Source organism: Lichenostomus cassidix, chromosome 10 (genome assembly GCF_008360975.1).
Source record: "Lichenostomus cassidix isolate B80296 chromosome 10, HeHo_3.0, whole genome shotgun sequence".
NCBI lineage: Eukaryota > Metazoa > Chordata > Aves > Passeriformes > Meliphagidae > Lichenostomus > Lichenostomus cassidix.
Window position 1 is genome coordinate 15,072,188 of NC_139491.1, and position 14,653 is coordinate 15,086,840.

Genomic DNA, 14,653 nt, shown 5'->3' on the forward strand with positions numbered 1-14,653 from the left:
AAGGCTAGTTGAGCTGGAATCTAAGTAATCCTGAGTTGAAGTGTTAGTCTATATTTGTTGTAAAAGAATCTATCAATCTATCTACAAAATATGTACATAAATTCCCTTAATAGCTTAAAAACAGCTAACAAATGTATTCTTAATATTAATTTACCACATGCAAGCTTATGATAACAGTAAGCTCCTACATTATAAAGCAATCACTCATGTCTTCTTTCTTCTGCATTGCTTTTTCATTCATAACCTACACAGAAAATACTCTTAACCACCAACTGTATTTCTCATAGAGTCTGTCATCTGTAGTTCAGTGAATCACATCAAAATCTTGCATACATCCTACCAGTCTTTGTATTTACTGCATCTAGACTGGTGACCAATACTGAGTATCAACAGCCATCAAATTGTGATTTTGCGTATGGACAAGAATAATTACAGGCTAGACCTGTACAGTGACATATAACCCAAAGATCCTTAAGAAAGGAACTTGTGAAAGAACTCCTGCAACAGGAATAACATTCGTTGCTAGAACCAGTGCAATGAACATGACTGATACCTCTGAGACTCAAACAAGCACAGAGAGAATGGGAATAGTTTTCATTTATAACAGCACCAGCTGTTAAAAGCAAGAGGGGCAAATGGTACCTCCAGCTATTTCCCTCAAGCTGTACTATTTGGGTAATTGCAGACTTACCTTCTGTGATCCAGATGCTGAACCTTTAAATGAAGTACGTTTGAAGGAGCCACTCATCCTCCGTAGGGAACCTGTGAACTTTCCTTTCTTAATCCCCTCCATACTGGAACTAGTACCCCAGCACCAAAGAAAACCCTGGTATCAGTCATGTAGTCTGAGCAGGTTTTCTCCTGAAGCCAACAACCATTAAGCTACCAGTTAAATAAAGAGTGAGACAAATGCACAAAACAAAATCAAAGCCAAAAACGGGACTCCTGTTCCGATATGGACCCTGTCACAAATGTTACCAGCAGCCAGCCAAGCAGAAAAACAAGGCAATACTCTGATAGCAACTGCTGTCCCCCTCCCTCTTCTCTACTGACTCTATAATCAGGCTTAATGCACACAGCTTCTGCAAGCTATGGTTTTTAATGGACAGAGATTTAATAAATGGTGATTGAAGGTAAATCTACTTTAGTAGCAGCAGCCCAAAAGGTTTTTATTTGTGCAAAGCACAGGGCAGTCAGATGGAAAATGTTTTGGTATCAGTAGAAAGGCACATGAAAAGAGCAGATGGTCCTCAGCAGACCATGAGTTAGAGGCATGGTGGCATCCTAAAGGATAACTGCTGATGGTAAATGTGCCTACACCAGGCCCCAAGATGAGTGACAAGGTTTTAAAAGCAAACAACCCAGAAGAGCACTGGCTAGATTCTCACTAATTAGGGAGTGAGGGTGAATAAGGTGTGGTGTGTATTGACTTCATGAATTCTCACTAATACCTCAATGCATCTGTTCTGTACTATTCTGCCTAAGCATTCATAGTGGAAGCAAAAGGAGGTAGTTAGGAGAGGATGAACAAGAAATGGGGAAATGGTTTAAAAGAACAACGAAGTAATTATTAACTAGGAAATATCTGGCTGGCTCCAGAAGACATGAACCAGGAATTTGTTAGAGAGTCAGGTTTAGAAAAAGCAAATGGATGAGAGCACTGAGAAAACAGAGATCCATTTCAGAAAAATAAACAGGGACAGCTGATTTGTAACTGTGAGTATAAGTCAGAAGCACCACTAACTTACAGGATTTAGTTATAGAGTCATACTTTTTATTTAGTCATTACATTTTTTTTGTTTTGTTCATTGCTTTGTCCCTCAATAGAAGTGACATAGGTGCCTGCTTGCAGCTGATTACATGAGGCACAAAAAAACTGTGCTGAAAACCTAAAACAAAACAACATGGAAGAGACTGATACACAGAGATGCATCAGGTTTGTTGTTCTGGTCAGCACGAGAACAAAAATAGGGAAATACTCTTCAGGAAGCACAAATTTAGAAAACAAATTTGTTCTTCAAAGCACAGTGTAGAATGTAAGGAATAAACTCAGTCACTTTGGATCTGTGATTCTAAGATGTCTGAACTCCCTGTAACTGTTGTTGGTGTATTTGGAAGACCACTCTGGAGTTTTACAAGTCATCAGTACAAAGGATGTTTGCATTCAAGAGCCAGATGAAAGCAATCAGTGCAACAGAAGCTGCTGACTACTAACCCCAGCTGAAAAATCAGGCAACTAAGCTGATGTTCTTGCCCCCACTGTGTTTATATAACGCTTCATGCGCCATTTCCACTAGATTGGGAAACAGAAACACACACCATGCTGGCACTTTCAACAGCTCTGTGATTGAGAAACACAAGTTTAATATATTTTCCAAAAGAGCTTGTGGTTTTAGGAGTGTAGTCTCACATTAGGAAACCTTTTAAACAAATGTTCTTATGAAGGTTCCTGTCTCATGATGGAGTTTTCTGCTTCATCAGTTGAGCTGATTCAATGGTTTGTGTGGCCTGGATCAGAGCTGTGTAACCACGTGGTCTAAATCAGCACAGGGGAATGAAAGCACAGTAATCTCTTGCCATAGGATATTTCTGGACAACGAATGAATATTTGGCACAGTATGCAAGTCAAAGACCCTTAAACTGGCTCTGAAATTGAACAATCCACGACATGAAATGGCACATCTGTCCATCACCCTCCCTGTTTTGCAATGAAATCAAATTAGTCAGCGTTAGATTATGAAAAAACAAGAGCATACACCCCCATAAAAGGGCAAGCAGAGTGCAGGCACACTATCTGCAATATCACCATCAAGGTCCCTGACAGCTTGCTCTCTAGGAAAAGCAGAATGTATCCATTTCAAAGTACCCAGAAGTAACACACTAAGATATAAGTAGTTGTACATCTTATAGATACCACACCATGGGAATTTAACATCTGCAGCCATGAACAGAATCATGTCCCAAAGGCCCTACCACAAAGCATTTTAGAAAAGTGAATGGTTTGGTTAAAGACAACTGTAGTTGTTTCAGCCCACAGGGGAAAAAAAACCCAAACCTGCTCTTGCTGTTCATAGAGCTGCATTCTATGACATCACATCAGAGATGTTTGATGTCAGTTTAAAACAAGAAGTTGTAGATTTAAAGCTTTGATCTATAGTCCATCATGCCAGCTGAAATGTTTCTGCTCACTCTGGTAGTCAAACTAAATATGGAAAGCAGCAGTCCATAATCCAATGAACTTTATTTACACTGACAGGCCAGGGTAAGATAGGCTTAGACCTGTGTAAAGAACTACCCATACAAGACATGTAGAATTAAGCCTTCCTCCACTTTGCATTTAATATGAGTGGTAAACTAAACACAAGCCTCTCTCATAAGCAATGGCTAACAGAACAAAAACCAAAAGTACTTTTTTTTTAATGGGATGTCTTAAAAGAATATTTTCTGTAAAAAATGCATGCTGGTTTAATGTCCTTCAACATTTGTGATGCGATAAGAAAATTTCAAGAGTCACGCGTTTAACCAAAAAACCAGCCTAGGGTCCATTATGCACTTAACAGTTCTGGATTATTTATCTTCCCCCCCCTAAAACAATGCACAGACAGAATATTTCTCAGTGCTGGTTACCTACCATGAGAATGAGCACTTTGGAGCTCACTGGGGACTGCTGGGCGAAGAGTCAACTTCTTCTGTAAACTACATATCCTCAAAGCACTGCTGCAGCAACCTAGGTAAGAGAATGTTTGGATTACAAATGTAACAGTTTACACAAAAACTCAGCAAGTGACTGGCAGGTGACAGCTACAGAAAAGAAGTTTCCTGTAGTCAATTCTACACCTAAACTCAGAGGAAGACCATGGGCCACCTTGTGGTACTTTTACTTCAGAATTGTCCGTTTCTCCATTCCAGAGTTTTTGTTATTTAGCAACTGTCCACCCTATCTCTTTCTCTTGCAAGGAAAAAAGCAAGTTTAAAAAGAAATTAAAACAGATCATGAGATGTGGACAGAAAAGATAAACAAATAATCTCTGTTTGTGTCAGTGGGCCTGTATATGTGTGTCCATGTGAGCACTCTCATGTATTTGAAATAATCTGCAGTGCTCATAAGAACAATAAACCTCATGCCAGTTAATGACAAAACATATAGTAGTTATATCAGCAATCTGCCAAGGGAGTAGCACCTCCAGAAACCCCCCAGGTCACCCTGCCACCTCACCCTTGGAGATCGCTCAGCTTCCCTAGATTTGTAGTCATGGAAAAAAAATAAGTTAGAGCAACTTGTGAAGCTCACCTAGTCTGACCTCCCATTCAAAGGAGAGCCAGCCTAAAAGTTGGATCAAGTGGTCCAGGGCTTTGCCCAGCTGAATGCTGAAAAACTCCCAGCACAGTGTTCCCAGTCCTCTGGGTAAGCTGTTACAGTACTCCAGCATTCCCCACTGTGAGGATCTTTTTCATTATGTCCCTGTAGAATCTCCCTTGCTGTACTGTTTCTTCCTTCTGCACTTATGAGAACAATCCGCCTCCATCTTTCCTGTAACACTCCTTTACCCAGTCGAAGACTGCAACCTGATTCTTCCTTAGCCCCCTTCTCCCTAGGCTCAACAAGCTCTTCCAGCTTAGCTTTACAGCTGGGGCTTTCACACTCAACCACCCTCATCCCAAGGGCCCCTACAAAGATATTTGTCAATCCTGTACTAATGGGCTCCCAAAATAAAGACAGTGTTCCAGATGCAAACTCATGAGTACCAATCAGAGGAACAAACATTTCCCTCTCACTAATACAGCCTTCAACACTGCAAGGGCACTCTGCTAACTCACCTTCAGTTTGCCACTCACTGGGATTGCAGGTCCTAATAACACAGGAGCTTTGCATTTGCCTCAGTAAAATTTTATTAAGTTTGTGTTGGTCTATTCCTCAGCTCATTGGAGGAACAGCCTCCAGCTGGGCTCCTCTAGGTACAGCTGCTAATTTCCTACAGGTGCACTCTGGCCCAATTTTCAGGGCTTCAAAGATGTTGCACTATATTGGCCCATTCTTTATCACATTTTACCTATGAAGACATATTCAAACTGAAAATTAAAAGAACTGTGTTCATTGTAGCAGTTTAGAATGTGCTGAATTGAAGCACAGAAAGATAATTTAAGAGTCTCAGTTTGTGATAGAGGGCATTCCTTAGATCCTGCTTTATTTCAGCAACCTCAGAGACATCAGAAGAACAGTTTTACAACAGACAGAAGCCCACTGAACAGCAGGCTGGGCCAGCTGATGACTTCTGGCATAGCCAGGGCTAGCTGCCAGCTGTTTAACCACTTTCCTTGTGGTTGCATGATCACTGGTACTGACATTCGAGCAACTGTGGTTGGATGGGCTTCATTTGACTACAGAACACCACTACAAGCTCTTGGAGCTCTGTGGCTCCTTTCCCCTTCCTGAGTGCATTAAAGGCTTGCACAGGCAGCACACAGCAATTTAAAGCACAAGCAGCTTCCATCTCAGGGAGTAGGTGTTACATTAGAAATGGAAATGAAGAGCTCACGTCACAGAAAATGGTGTTGGGAGAGCATTTTCACAGGCAAATATGTCCAGCACTGCACTTTTGACATTTCTGTGTTTTCAAACAATATCACAAGAAGCTCTGGGTACTATTAGCAGGGACTTCATCTCTGATTAATAAAACTGAGTTACTTGGTTTCTTTCCATGGTTTGAAACTACCTGGGATGGGAAAAATAGCAATGATAGAAAATGATGGTTGAGTACAGCACAAAATGTTATGTGCATTCATCTGTCACTGCCATAATATACAATGAATTACACTTAGCTTGCACTGCCTAGAACTTGGTAGCTATTTTGGCAGCACTTTCTACCTAAACATTCAAGTGATTTGAACATCAAAAACCTGAACTTTGACACCCTTGGGAAGCATGGAAGCGCTCTGGATCTCTAACAAATAAGGAAGCAGCTGAGATCTGTGTGACGTACAAAGCATGAACCCCCAGGTGTGACAAACACCCTTTTTTCCTTTTTGGTAAGGCTTTGGTTTCCTCCCTCCTGCCCCCAGGCTGATGGGAGGGTTGATTTCCAGGAGAAAACCAGTCACAGCTCCCAGTTTGTCTGGAAAGCACATTTCCATACCCATTAACTGCACATGTACTGGTTAGCAGTGGATATGCACCACAGGTCAGGAAGGCATTAAGACAATACCTTCCTTGAAAAGGAAAACAGACCCATACTTCACACATCAATATAATTTTCTGCTTTTGCTCTCTTTTCTTTCTTCCTATAAAAATTGACCAGAATAATAACAGAAATTCAATATAATTTTACAGATAAGGAACAGTATAATTGGTTACAGGCCCCAATATTGGTAAAACACTCACTAATTTTGATTGTTTAAGCTCAGACAGGTCCTAACCTAATTCTGAAAAATGCTGAAACAGCAACAGCTCCTATAATAGCAGATGCAAACTGCCACTTTTCTTCAACTCAAGTTCTTGTTGCCTCAAATGTCTTTCCAAAAACCAAAGTAGACAAAGACTCTTATCCAGCATAGGACACTATCTAAATTAATCTTGGCATTTACTGGGATCTAGCCCATGGTTAATGGGTATTTCTGAAAACTCAGACCTTGATGGTATATTACATGCCATGTCCCCATGTACAATAATTTACTTCACATGCAAATCGCCTACTAATGGAATTAGAGAACTAGTGACAGCTTCCTGTTCTCAAAGAGGCAGAGCTGAAACCAGGACAGTGGATTCCTTCACTATGGTATCACATTCAACTTCCAACCAAGCTGAAAGAGCTGGTGGCACATTTAGAATCACTTGGGAGCAGTGTGACAAATCAGGCCCTTGTCTCATCCTAGGATGCTGCAAATGGATAGATCTTCCAAGCTAAGAAAATTGATTTGTTGACTTGTGTTTCTTTAAAACATAGGGGAGGCAAAAACTGAATTCTAAAAAACAGGACTATGAATATAATAACAAGAAAAGATTGTATGCAGACTGAACTTCTTAACTGTTTTAGGGACACTAAAACAGAATAAGCAAATTGTTCCTCTGAATACAAAGCTAAGCCTCTAAAAACATTCTATGATTTCACTTCTACTTTAAGGATAATGACAAAAAATTAATTACAATGATGTTCAATCTCAGCACACTTAGAAATTACTTTCCTTTTAGACAGATAGAAAACTGTAACTCTTTCCAGTCCTCATAGTCGTGGCAATAAAATAAATTAGATGACAGAAAGGATTACACTGCACTTTATGTGATTATTTTACAAACCAGCTTTGCTGAGTCTTTTTCCATTTTCTGTGCATCATCAGCCCTAAGAAAGGGTTTCTCATTGGTCTCAGACTTGTCTGTGTGACAAAGCACTTCCTTGTCCTAAAAGTACAACACTTGTTAGTCTAGATTGACAAATGATATAAAGTACTGACAGACTATTCACCCTGGATGACCATTATAATGAGTTTGTCTGAATAATCAGATCAAGATTTTTCTTCTTTTTCCCTATGTTTTCATTATTTTCCAAGCACTGTTTCCATTCAAACAATTCGATGTCATAAATAAAATGCCTTTAAATATGCTCTGTTAAATACAGCTCGGAATGTTTTTCTCCTATGTCTAAAACAGTCTGAAACTGTCAGTACATCCATACAGTTACTTTTGCTCTGTAATAAAAATGGAATCCTAACTCTGTTACTGGAACCACAAACTGGAGCTAGAGGGGAGCACCAAGAGTCTGTTGGACTGGGCAAACTGGAAAGATGCAGGGAACCTCCTGGGTGTGAGTAGGGTGATCCCAGATCCAAAATGCAAACCAGACTGATTTCAGAAGTAGAACCACTGCCATTGATGGTGCCCCTCACTGAAGATGGGATTCAGACTGGGTGACCTTAACGTATGCTGTGTATAAACACAGGCAGAAATCAGCTTCACCCTCACAATCTTAAATGCAAATGGGGTTTTTACATGGATTTCAATGAGAACAGGATCTCAGGAGAACAACGTAAGGTTTTGTTTTCATTTCACTTGATTTGAGTAAAATCATTGTTTCAGTATTCAATGCATCACTTCTGTTCAATGCATTACCATGTCTCAAACAAAGCTAGTGGAATAAATCCAGAACTTTTCCCTTTTTTACCAGCAACTGAAGGCTGCAAGAAATAATGTTTCTCAATTGGCAAATAACAGAGGACTTGAAAGGGTAGTGAAGAAAAAGAGATAACTGAAAAATTAGACCATAAGCAAAATGAGTAATTTAATGACAGGTAAGCACGGAAGCCTTAAACTGCCCCACTGGATATTAACTGAAAATACTCCACTGATCTGAGCACTGAAAGAATGAGGTTGTAACCCTGGAAGTTGCTTATTTCTGCTTCCCACCAGAAGCTAGTATCTGCAACTGGTGACAAAAACCTGCTCCCTGCTTGGGTAACCAAGGAACGTCTGAACAGCAGATGTGCTGGAAACTCTGCTAATATTCAACATTCTAACTGATGAAACAAGGCTTCCTACTGTGCTCCATCATTCCCGAGGGAAAAGAAGCAATTGGTCCTTAGGAGAATTATTAAGAGATAACTGAACTGCTATCGATTCTGAAAATGGGGAAGGACAGACTTCCATGAGATGCTTTGGTAATGTATCAAATCTCTAACTGAAAGCAATTAGATCCCCACTTCCGTGTGGGATCCACGAGAAGTGTTCCCCACGGGGTGGGATCCACGAGAAATGTTCCGCACTGGATAGGATGCACAGAAAACGTTCCCCTCTGGGTGGGATCCACGGAAGTGCTCCCGCACCCCAAAACTCAGCACCTGACGCTCCCACCCTTTCGGGTACCACCAGCTCCACCTGGTGGTGCTTTGTAGCGCGTGTTTCCTTGGCAAAGCACAGGATTTTCTCATGTCGTGCTGTCCGTCCTCCCTCCTGAAATATTTAATATATTAGCACGTGGGAAAGGTCAAATATGTTCGTCTTTACTCACTATTAATTGTCCAGAAGAGGGTTAAAAACCTCTCTGTGTGATAAGGAATGTCACTGGTAGTGACCTTTCCTAAAGCCCGATGTACTGGTATTGTACACCATCATGTTGACTCTGTGAAAATTGCCTTTCAAATGAGAAAAGGAAATAAAATACACAAAATAAATTTGGACCAGTAAGTAATAATGGTAACTGCAACCCAGAGAGAACCTAGAAATGTGGATATGAATACATTTTGGTGCCAGAAGAACAGGATGATATGAAGGATGAGTTAGCTGCAAGGTAACTGTAAAAATGTAGAACAAGTTTCAAAGTAAAGTAAGAGACAGAGAATCAGATATTCCTCTCCTTGATTTTCTATGGGATCACATGCAAGTCACCTCACATCTTGAATATCTTGGTTTCTCTACCTGAATAAAAGAAGCACTCATATATACCTATGCAAAGACACTGAATTCCATTATATTTGTAAAATCAGCTGGCTTTCTTGGACAGCAAGAACCATGTTTATGGTTTGCAAAGTGCTTGAGCAAACAATTCCTACATTTTTAGAGGACATTCTCAACTGTACTGACACGATCTCAGTTCTTCATAGTAATGGATTCAAAATTCTGCAAGAGGTTTTAAATATTTTCCCAATGTTAATGGAACTCTACAAAAGAGAATAGAAAGGGAAACCTCAGCTGAATTTTGAAGGATGCTAATTTAAAAGGGATGGCTAAAACCCAAACAGAGTTCACACAACACCAGAAGAAAGAAAAGGGAGGAGAAATACAAATATAATGTCATGATTCTCCTTCTCTGCATTTTAATTCTACCACTTAGAGGTTTCTTTATTTCAGTTAAATTTACCCATGACAGAGGATGCAGTCTGGAAACAACTCTAGCACATATCAGCAAGCAATGAATCAGCATGTTCTAGGTGGCCTTGTCTGACAGAGCTCAGCACCTGTCAGTGTTTTGCTGGTCCCTATTTATTGCCATTGCATAACTCACCGAGTCCTGTGACATTCCAGTGAGTGGTGCCATTATGCTGGATGTCTTCTGATTGCAGTGTTTCACCTTCTGTTGATCAGTATTTGTTAAGAAAGCTGCATTAAAACAGTGAAACATTGTGGCTAGCACAGGTCTTTCTCATGAGAACGTTCTGCTGTGTTTTATAAACAAAGATAAAGTTTGCATGTTTTTCAAACAGTGTCTCGAGATTTGGACAGTTCAGGCCTGGCCAGTCAGGCCTAGGGGGAGGTTTCTGGCTGACCAATCTGGGCGACCTCTGAAAAGTCTATATATATTGAAATCAAATTAATAAACTTCCTCTTTCTTGCCACACTGAGAACTTGGGTCCTTTTCTCTGCTAGCGGCTCAACAGTGACAAAACATAATTAAATTGGAGGAGATTTAAAAACACCAATTAGGAGAAAAATCCATTGCTCCCATCTGCCTACCAAGCACTAGATAAAAAGCAACTGTGCTTTTTGCTGCCAATTTCTGTAGCAGAAGGGGGCAACCCCTTAAAGTTTTCACGGATTTCCTCGGGATTGCCAACAGGAGCTGCTGTAGTGCTTATGCCAGAGAAAAGCACCACCACATACTCTCACTCACAAGCTGTCAGGAGCACCTCATCCCTCTTATCTGTTGATCATGACATCAGCTGCAGTTCATGCTCAGTGGTGAGCTTTGCCAAGTTAATCACTGGAAACAAACAGCTTCTGGGCAGCTACAGATCAATCCTCTATCAGGAACACAACACGCAGAGCTGAGAGCCACCAGCTTGCTGTGCCCTCCAACGGTGAGAGGCAAAGGAAAGTTACCTGTGACAGACCCATTAGCCAGATCTTGGCCCAGAGGCAATTTTAGAATTCCCACCTTTACCAGCTCCATCAGTGGCAAGCTCTCCATTTCTGCTAGGAACATTTATCACAGCAATACCTTTCAGCTGACCAACTCCTGCCACATAGATCTTCAGAGATCTGACAAATGATGGTGGATTTTCTTTGCTGTGACTTAAAGTTCAATAACTGACACTGATATAGGGATACAATGGGATGAGGACTTCCCTTTTCCCTCTTTCACAGTATCCCAACCTTTTCTTAGTTGGGATCACATGAATTCTCCATCTCTCTCTCTCTCCTGACTAAAAAGTCTCAGAGACACCACAAAAGACAAAAACTGCTCCGGAACACAAATGCTGGAATCAAATAAGCAAGGCACAACAATCAAACACTACAATCCCAGCTGACCTTGCAGTAATAGGATCACACCAAGATTAGTCTATGTCATACATTAAGCCCACTGAAGTAAACTAATCTTTTTGCAGTCAGCTAAGACTATACGTTTACTCATTAAGCTGGGAAAAACTCAGGAGTGTAAAATGTGTATTAGCTGGGACAATCTAGACTGCAGCTACGCTAATGTTTAGCATGATTACTGCTACAACACTGACTTTAAAGTGCCTTCAGAAAAGAAAAGCTATTTAAACAGGTTTTTAAACTATATTGTGTAACTTAGGAAACTCTTAGACTATATCACTTCACATTTAGGCAGTCAACTTTCCTTCTGAGCAAAGCAGCACAGAGAGCTTCCAGAAGAGAGACATCCTGTACACCACCCCAAAGATGCCTTGCAGGCAGCAGGACAGCCTTCCTTTGGCTGGCAGAGCAATATTCCATTCTGACTGGAAACAACAGGAAGCTCTGAGCTGTGGCAGCTCTGAGAAGGAACAGCATAAGCACTGTGCTTCCCTGCCCATGAACACAGCAGCTGGTGACTGCTGAACTGCACTGTCCCAGCCTGCTTCTGCCCTGCATCAGCCCCTGAGCACCGCAATCACAGCTCACCACACCACAAATGTTTGGGGTTTGTGGTTTCTTTCCTGCTGAGCACCACACAACCACGACTTGTCCAACCAGGAAGAGTAATGGCATTTGTCCATCTGTGCCCAGGGACTGAAGTAGAGCTGGAGGCGTTTTCTGCCTCACAGGAAGCCCCCTTTTCTGGTGCATAAATCACTTCTCTAGAAAATGTATTTTCGAGTCTGCACATCTTTAGGAACTGCACATGCTACCATCTCAGACCAGGCTGCTCACAGTCACTTTTGCAGAGTTCTCTCCTTCACCTCTCTTAGTCTCTAGTTTGAATTTTGAACAGGGTCTCTAGTTTGAATTTTCATCAGAATATCAAATTATGATTGAAAGACGGGGACTGGGGGAATTACACAGAAATAAACCATGTTTTGGCAGGGTTTCCTCACATTCCTTTGCTTTTCTACTCGTGGAAATAATCACAGCTCAGTGTCCCCAGGCAACATGGCCAACAGCTGTACCTGGGAAAACTGGGTAGCCCAGATGCTGAGGTGATATCAGACACTGTTTTACTGAAGGCACAGCCTAAGTGCCACCAAAACCAGGCTGTGCAAACCTCTGGACGGTCACCAAAGCAGAAGCACCAGAACAGCAATGTCCCTGCCTGCATGACACAGTACCACAGGTCACCATTATACTGTGCTACTGCTGCTGAACTTATTAAGCTGGTCTAATTTGATACTTAGTTTTTTAAAGAGTTCCTGCCTTAGCAGAGATAAAAGCGAAGAATTTCCCCACATGTCTTTAAAACTTTTCAACTTCATGTGCTACAGGACAACAGAAGTGCAATGAAATGAAGGCTTCAAGAAATGCTTTATGAGTAGGTACTGTCTTGAAAGAAAATTTGTAAATAATGAAATCCAAGACTAGTTTGACAGAAGACAAAGAAAACTTCCTGACTATGAAAACAAATTCTAGTTCAACAAGAAGTACTCTTTTGTGCTGTGCAATAAAACATTTCAGATTCTTTTTCCCCTTAGCAATTATTACAGCTTTTGGGGCCCAATCCTCACAGGTGTTAAATTCTCCACATAAAATCTACCATAGTTCAGAAACAAAAGCAGTGCATATTTGAGGACTTAGGGAGAGTTAAGCATAGATTGGATTTAGCCAGCCCTCAGCAGTAGGCTGAATTCCACCTTTAATGAAGTTGATATGAACTAGGCTTTTCCAGGATCTGCAGGTTTGGGAGTACTGTTAAATTAGAAAACTGTTGTTATATTGTTCCACTGCAGCCAATTAAATCTCAGCATCCACACATTTGAATCAGATGTTTGATATTTGCTTTAGGAGGGAATAAGCAGATAAAACAGAAATCAGTGAACACCAATGACCTACTTTTTATCAGGACACATGTAATTGTAACTGTGAATGAAAAAAAGTTCCAAACTGAGTAAGGAAGAAACTAGGTGATATGGCAACTTGAACCACTGGTATTTTTCAGATGAAAACTTGGCTTCAGCTCGATGCAAAAGGTTTTAAATTAGTTCTGATGGCAAATAGTTTCAAGCAAGTCTGACAACTGGCTTAAATGGAGACAAGACTGAAAGCAAGCATTTGTAACTTTGAATATATCCATATGCAATTAGTCCTGATGATTATATCCCTGATTGACTCCAGTTGCAGACATTTTCCTTGATAATGAATTACTCTTGCTTAGCTGGACCCTTATTTTATCCAAGGTGTCCTTGGCAAGATGGATTCTTAGAAGAACCATGTTTGCCCACAACTTACTTTTGAACTTTTGATTTCCAAACTTGTGCGGTCCAATGAAAGGGTGAAAGCACATGCATGTTGGTATCATTCAACTTGAATTACTGGCAGAAAACTGTACACCAAACAAGATTTATGCAGCAAAATCAACAAGAAATTTCAAGTAGGAAGACACTTCGAAGACTTCCCATTGACACACCTGAAACTGGCAGCTAGGGCTGCAAAGAGTTTGAGCTGCAGCTTCTATTTGTGACACACATTGTTGCATGAACACCCAGCAAAAGAGTGAGTCCTCAGAAACTAAAGCAGATGACTGTATGACTGAGGTTTTATTGCTACCATGGAGGTCTCTTTGGAGTTGCTACATCCATGTGCACTAGTGCTTCCCAGCTGCTGTGCACTGAGTCCCTGCAAAACTACCAAGCTCTCATCCCAGGTGTAGGCAATTTCTCATCTCAGCCACTCAAGGCCCAGCTAGTGACCAAGTCCACTGCCAAACTCCATTTAAGCAGCAACATAATCAATACAGATATGAAGAAAGCTACTGTATTGATGTAATTTGATTTTCTGTTATGTGTTCCTCTCAAGCTAACTGTGACCATAATAGATTGCAGTGTGGTTGGTAAAGTGAGATGAACTGCAAATGTTCAGAGATCTATCCAATTTGCTTCAGATCAAGAAGCACTGAAGAGAAAATCATGACAGCGAAACAAAAATAACACCTGTTAAACAAAATCAGTTAAATTCAAATCTTTGTCTTGCATTATGCTTACAGCATCAGGCATTTTCCATTCATCATCTATCTCTTCTAATGTTCTGTGTATCAGCAATGTTTTGTCCTGCAAGTAGGAGTACTAAAACCCCTGAACTTTGATAAAGCATTTAACAAGTCTGTAGCAAAACATATAAGTACCTCTGTACTTTCTCCTCAAGCATCTGTCAGATGGCTAAAAATTTACTTTGATTAATCATTTTGAAGAAAAAGAATCCCTCTCTTCTATCAAATACAAGATAGAGAATGTCTTGACATATGAAAACATTATTGTATTAAAAAAAAGGGCTCAGGTTTAAACTCCTTAGGATGAA

The 14,653-nt window shown here is 40.6% G+C and overlaps 1 protein-coding gene across 5 annotated transcripts in view; it reads right to left on the reverse strand.

Annotated features, from left to right (window-relative positions):
• The window catches only part of TRPM1 (transient receptor potential cation channel subfamily M member 1), a 122,986-nt gene that overhangs the window by 71,144 nt on the left and 37,189 nt on the right, over positions 1-14,653 (reverse strand). For all 5 annotated transcript variants that reach the window (XM_085070815.1, XM_085070811.1, XM_085070812.1 and 2 more), the window contains one exon: positions 3,632-3,727. In XM_085070815.1, coding sequence (XP_084926941.1) covers positions 3,632-3,634 — 3 coding nt within the window. In that variant the 5' untranslated portion in view covers positions 3,635-3,727. The remainder of the gene's footprint in view (positions 1-3,631; positions 3,728-14,653) is intronic.